Source organism: Tursiops truncatus, chromosome 8, assembly GCF_011762595.2.
Source record: "Tursiops truncatus isolate mTurTru1 chromosome 8, mTurTru1.mat.Y, whole genome shotgun sequence".
Classification (NCBI taxonomy): domain Eukaryota; kingdom Metazoa; phylum Chordata; class Mammalia; order Artiodactyla; family Delphinidae; genus Tursiops; species Tursiops truncatus.
In genome coordinates, this window is record NC_047041.1 from 77626211 (window position 1) to 77633177 (window position 6967).

At 42.3% G+C, this 6967-nt stretch overlaps 1 protein-coding gene across 1 annotated transcript; it reads left to right on the forward strand.

Moving 5' to 3' along the window:
• Positions 1-244: 244 nt before the first annotated feature.
• FIBIN (fin bud initiation factor homolog) lies at positions 245-2318 on the forward strand. The gene has a single exon (XM_004323960.4). The coding sequence runs from the start codon at positions 705-707 to the stop codon at positions 1338-1340; it is 636 nt and encodes a 211-aa protein (XP_004324008.3). The 5' UTR covers positions 245-704; the 3' UTR covers positions 1341-2318.
• Positions 2319-6967: the final 4649 nt, after the last annotated feature.

The window sequence follows — 6967 nt, forward strand, 5'->3', positions numbered from 1 at the left end:
GTTAATAGCAAAACAGTCTGTCTGTTATGGGAATTCTATTTATCCTCTTCCCATTTTCTCCTTTAAGCTAAATTCTATTTTCCGGGGTCTCCTTACCAATCCTCAAAAAGAGACCCTGTACCTTTAATAGCACAGACCTGGTGAGAGGTTTCTTTCCAAACTTGTTCCCTGGCTTCCAAGTGACGAAACCAGCTGTAATTTGAGAGCAAAGAGATCCTCAGGATATCATTAGCCAAAGGAAAAGCTCCGCATTCCCACCCAGTCCAGGAGTTGAAATAGTATCAGAGGGCAAGAACCTTTCTCTCCAGCTACAGGCTCCATTTCCCAAGGAGCGAGGGGTAACTCAGAGAGCCAGAGTAGGGCAACGGAGCCAGCCAGCGTCCAGCCAGAGAGCTGCAGCAGGGGTTCCCCACCCGTGCCGGGATCCCGTCTGGAAGGAGCCGGCTGAGTTCCAGCCACCCGAGCGAGCGCAGGAGCTCAGAGCGAGGGTGCATCCTGGGCTGCGGGCGCGGCGGCTGCTACCCAGGCTCTGGTGCCGCAGCCACATGAAGCCAGTTGGGGAGGGGGTGCCAGGGTGCAGCGAGGCTACTGGGACTGAGGCTGACGCCGTCTCAGGGAGGCGCTGACTCCCTAGGGGACCCCCTTCCTCGCGCCTGGGCGAAAAGTCTTCTCCTAGGGGTCCCCGGTCATCCTGAATATCCAGGATGGTGTTCATGAAGTTCCTCTGGATGGGTTTTCTGTGCCACCTGTGTCAGGGCTATTTCGATGGCCCTCTCTATCCAGAGATGTCCAATGGGTCTCTGCACCACTACTTTGTGCCCGACGGGGATTACGAGGAGAACGATGACCCCGAGAAGTGCCAGCTGCTCTTCAGGGTGAGTGACCAACGGCGCTGCTCTCAAGGGGAGGGGAGCCCAGCCAGCAGTCTGCTGAGCCTCACCCTGCGGGAGGAATTCACCGTGCTGGGCCGCCAGGTGGAGGACGCGGGACGCGTGCTGGAGGGCATCAGTAAGAGCATCTCCTACGACCTAGACGGGGAGCAGAGCTACGGCAAGTATCTGCGGCGGGAGTCCCACCAGATCGGGGATGCCTACTCCAACTCGGACAAGTCTCTCACTGAGCTGGAAAGCAAGTTCAAGCAGGGCCAGGAACAGGACAGCCGGCAAGAGAGCAGGCTCAACGAGGACTTCTTGGGGATGCTGGTCCACACCAGGTCCCTGCTGAAGGAAACGCTCGACATCTCCGTGGGGCTCAGGGACAAATACGAGCTGCTGGCCCTCACCATCAGAAGCCACGGGACCCGGCTAGGTCGGCTGAAAAACGATTATCTTAAAGTGTAGGTGGAAGGGCAAACTTCCAGGGAGAGGGAATCACATCAGACCCGTGGTGGAAGGTGGGGGACAGAGACGGGGCTTTTTCCCATATACTTATTACTTTCTATAACCAGATTTGCACTTGGAGAGTGATCTGATGTGATCTTAACAAGAAAGAAGTGAGAGTTGAGTGGTTTTAGTTTTGTACACTATTTATGTGATCGCTATTGATTTGTCACCTGGAAAGAAGAATTTAAAACCATGTCTCCTGCCTTTCCTAGAAGGGCTTTATATCTCTGCAGAGACACCTGTTTCAGCCACCTCTGAAAGGACACAGTTTACGCAGTAGGGACTGTTTAATCTTCCTCATCCTGAAGATTATGTGAAAATACCCAGGGAGCATGTGCACAGCTCCTTTCTGCCTTCAGCCTTCTCTCCTGGGCTCTGAAAGCTGTCAAAGTCGCCTGTTTTTCAGAGGAGGTCAGAGGTGCTTCTCAGCATGCCTGGCAGAGGATGGAAGTTGCCGGTTTCTTCTCCTTTTCCTTCTTATTTATTAACCATGGTCTTTAGTTGTTTTCTTTTTGGTTTTGGATTTGGGTTTTTTGGTTTGTTTTTTCTTAAGTATTGGCTAGAAACTATATGCAAATCACCTTTTGCAGGGAGATGTCCGCTGTGCCTCTGTGGGTATGTGTAAGTTAAAGGGGTCACATTCAAGAAGTCTAAGGTTTGTGGTGATTATGCACTCCTGTGATATGCTGATTTGCTGTGTCTCTCATTGTGTGTCTGTGTCATCAGCACTGCAGTCCACTACAAAGAAGTAGGTAGATTGCCTTGACACCCCCCCAAATGCCTGTGATTTAGGTTACCAGTGTATTCTTTCTCATTTAAGGGTTTTGCTTCTGTTTGCTTATTGAAAATTTGTACTTCAAGTAGAGGGAATTTTAATTCTCATAACTCCTTAACTAAGTTTTATTATTCAGCCAATAAATATGTTCTCATATAATACCTGCTTATCTTCTAATTTATATTCATAACTTTCATACTGCAAAGAGGAGCCAGTACAAAAGAGAAGAGAAGGCTGGGATTGAAGCCAGTTTACTTAGAGTATATGATAAAGAAGACAGAGGGACCACTACGTATTTGACAATCCTCCCTTCCCTGGCCACCCTTACCATCCTCAAAAGGAAAAAATAAAATCTAGGCTGTGCCAAAACTTGATCTCTGCTGGTCTGCCTAAAAACTCCAAGTTTCTCTGGTTTTCCCCTAGAATTAATTGGAAAAGTGTACGGCAAGGCTCAGAGCTTATATGCCCTCAGAATGCAGAGGGAAGGCTCCATTCTAAGCTGTAAGAATCACAGTGATGTCTAATAACTTTGAAGACAGGTCTACGTTATTTCATTAATGATTTTTAAAATGGAAATGCACTTTATTTCATACCTTTTCCCAGCCAATCCTCACCCTTCCCTTAAATATGCTTTCCTTTCATTCATATGCACACACACACACACACACACACACTGGGAAATAAGTGTTCATAATCTATTCTCCAACAGGGCGCAATTTTTTCTCTCCCATGCATGAGGAATCCAGTTTTCTATCCCTCTGAAGTGTTCAACATCCTCCTATGACAATAGGGGAAACTGAGGTCCAGAAAGTGACTGATCCTCAGTTAGTTCTAACAGCACCAAGTCTCCTAGATCTAAGTATGGGACTTTCCCACACTGCTCTTTTCAAAGATGCTGAGAGATGAGAGGGAGTGGCTTGAGGCCTGAGGCTTTGCATAACTCTTTCATTGTTTAAAATAAAAAGGAACAAAATATGGAATAATACTTCAAATAATCATTTGTCATTTCTTTTAGCCGCCTCTAGTGTATGGGGAGAAGACTGGTGTGTGGGAAAAAGGTAAAGATCTTTTAAGAGGGTTTCTATCTTTATTCCATGAAAGATGAGGAAAAAAGTAACAGCAGAGGCAAAGGAGATGATATTTGGTACCTAAATGATTGTAGTTTGTAGTCACAACCTTTCCTATCTCAAAACTTTCATATCACTCACTTCACAGCAATCACATCTAATCCACAGACGTATTAAATGTCATCTCCTTAATTTTCCCAGTTGTAATAAAAGGATATTAGACTCATGATACAATGGAAAACTGATTTCCTCTTGATGCTAATTTCAATCAGTTGGGAATGACTACATACAGTAGTACATCAAAAAGGATTTAAATGACACAGATGTAAAGATTGCTGTACCCAATTAGAGATATCTTCCATGCGTGCAGGAAGGCGAGTGGTGACACATCTGCTACAAATTTGGAAACCCAAAAATAGATAATGTCTGAGGTTCTTTCCAGTGCTGACATTCTATGATTCCTACAAAACCAGAATGAAATTATCTGACATTGAATCATCCATTCAAGGCCAGATGTAATGCCAGTAATCTCACAGAGTCTTATGTAAATGGCCCCAGAGGGCAAATTGGAATTCCCAGGTGGGGAAAGCAAGCCATCCTGGACTATCAACCCAGAGGCTAGTATCACAAGGAGTTTCCAAATCCTCTTATGACGGGGAGCCAGCCCCACGCAGATCTTTCCTCTCTGCTTCCTTATTATTCTTACTAAGACTTTATTACTCACACAGTGACAAATTCTTTTTTTTAAGTAGTGATTCTTTATTTTTTAGACCATGAAATATTTTAAGAATCTGAAGAAAACTATATACTTTCTTCCCTGAGAAATCTACTTACAAGAACATTCAATGTAGGATAGTCTTTCTTTAATAAATATTTGTTGATCACTCAATATGTGTCAGGCACTAGGTTAGGTTGTGGGTAATTCTGAGATATTACAAAGTGTTGGGACACCAACTAACTGAAAGTTTTAAAAAACCTCTTAGGGCTTTTTTTTATTTGGAGTAGGAGACATTTATTATTATTATTATTATTGTCATTGTTATTATTGTTAACAACAACAACAAAATATCCAACTTTTTTGAGAACTCAACTCAGCATTATTGGTTAGAGCCTGTGCTAAGAACTTTGCCAGGGTATTTCCCTTAATTCTAACAACAAACTGTGTGAGGAAAGGATTATATAAAAGGAATTAACATATGCCAAGGGCTTAGAATAGTACCTGACACAGAGTGAATCCTCAATAAATGTTAGTTGTTGCTTTACTGTATTTATTATTATCATTATTTTTATAACTGAGGCCCAGAAAGCCTAGGTAATTTTCCCAAGGTTAAAACAGTGATGTCTTATTTGCTTCACTATTCTCTCACTTTTTAAGCTGATGATTATCTAGTGGGATATATGATCAAATAAAAGAAGAATGTGGAGGGTAAGGGTCCAGTGGAGCTGCCAGCTGTCCACTCCAAACATTGTCCCTTCTAGGCCAGGCAGCCTACAGTCTACAGCAGTTCAGATGCCTGAGAGCTGTCAGTCAGAAGCTGAGTGGCTCCACTGGTAACAGAATTCCTCACTGATACTTTCTCCATGTAATGCATTGGTGCAGTATCCTCACACTCTCAATCTGACCATGTGAAAACTGCTATATACCTACTTTGAAGAATTCCATAGATATCTGTCCATCTATAGTCTGCCGATAAAAGACACCAGGCCACGTTAGCCTCTGCAAAAACCAAAGCCACACTCGGAGAAGCTGGCAGGTGTGGGTGTGTTATGCATGGCAGTACGGAGAGGCTGTTCCACAGTTTATATACATTCATTGTCTTTTAAACTCTCACTTACAATTCTGCTAAGGAAACAGACAAAAAACTTTCTTAGAGAAGCCTTGAAACTTCAATTATAAACTATTTAACAAGTAATAAAAGCATCCATGAAAACTACTAAAGATATGAAATCTCCCTGAAGGGTAGGGACAAATTTCCTTGGGACATTTTTCAGAGTATGATTATTAAAATCTTCTTGATAAAGAATAATACTAGGGTGTGAAATATGAATGGTAAATGTGGTTTATAAATGTTTTAATATAAAAGGAAAAACAACTGGAGACATAAAAATCTTGGTTAGAAATAGAATACAGAAATACATAACAATCATTCACCAGTATAGAGAATGAGATTCTGCAAATCATCTTAGTAATTTTGGAATCAGGGTGGTCCTTAGGAATACTATTTCCAGAATCAGAATCCCCAAGGATATGTTATTTATCAGACTTTTTTTCTTTTTTTGCGGTACGCAGGCCTCTCACTGTTGTGGCCTCTCCCGTTGCGGAGCACAGGCTCTGGACGCACAGGCTCAGCGGCCATGGCTCACGGCCCCAGCCGCTCTGTGGCATGTGGGATCTTCCCGGACCAGGGCACGAACCCGTGTCCCCTGCATCGGCAGGCTGACTCTCAACCACTGCGCCACCAGGGAAGCCCTATCAGACATTTTTTAAGTGCCACCATATGAGGTAACTAGGATAGAAATAGTATAGTCGGCTCTCTGTATCTGCGAGTTCCACATCCCTGGATTCAACCAACCTCGGATAGGAAATATTTGAAAGAAAAAATATTCCAGAAAGTTCCAAGAAGCAAAACAAAAAGCAAAAATAGTGCACTGGCAACTATTTACATAGCATTTATGTTGTATTAGGTATTAGTAGTATAGAGATGATTTAAAGTATATGGGAGGATGTGAGTATATTATATGCAAATACTAAGCCACTTTTTATAAGGGACTTGAGCATCCCTGAATTTGGATATCCACGGGGGTCCTGGAACCAATCAACTTCAGATACAGAGGGACAACTGTGTTCAGGCATGTGAGGAAACTGACACCTATAAACTGATGTGAGCTTGGCACACTGTGGATTTGTATGTACAAGGTCCAGCAAGAGCCTAAACTAGAATTGTCTGGACAATGTAAAACAGTGTAAATCAAATAAGGATTTTGTATAACCACATATTCAAGGGATAAAGGAGTTTCATTGTTGTTGTTATTATTGTTGTTGTTTTGCTTTTTAAATAACTTTTTTTCTAGTTATATAAGCCATACCTGCTGAATTCTAATAACGTGGCAAACAACAGAACATAAAGAAAACAAAATCGTTCATATTCTCAAACTCTCCCTGCCATACACTCACTATTTGCATTTCGGTGTGCATTCTTGTAGTGCTTTACACACATATCTATGTATTGTATTTTTTTTTAGAAAAAATGATATTATAATAATGCATTGTTTTGTAGCCAATGTGAAGTTTAAGGTTAAATAGGCTCAATTGCATAAATCTTTTAAAAATGCTTAGATCTATCCACCATGCTTCAGGAGGTGGAAGTTCTGGATTCAGATCTTGGCCCAACACATGTTAGCTATGCAACTTTGAAGAAGTCCCTTCAATGTTCTGAAATTCAGTCACTTTGCTTGCAAAATGAAGACAATAATAGCTAATATTTACGGAACAGGCACAGCTCAAAGTGTTTTCCATACATTACCTTATAAAATCCTCACGGGGTCATATTTCAGGTAGATGTTATAGTTTCTGAACTTTTTGTATAATGACACTGAGACACAAAGAGGTTAAGGTCTTGCAGCTAAACACGAGTGGAGTCAAGATTCAAAAGCAGGCAATCTGACTTCTCTATTGCCCTCGTAACCACTAATGATGCTTTTCCTTTCTGGAAGCAGGAGACTGGACACATGATTTCTTAACT

Bases quoted from the DNA above. Each gene is read 5' to 3' on its own strand.
- FIBIN (XM_004323960.4), top strand. From the start codon at position 705: ATGGTGTTCATGAAGTTCCTCTGGATGGGTTTTCTGTGCCACCTGTGT.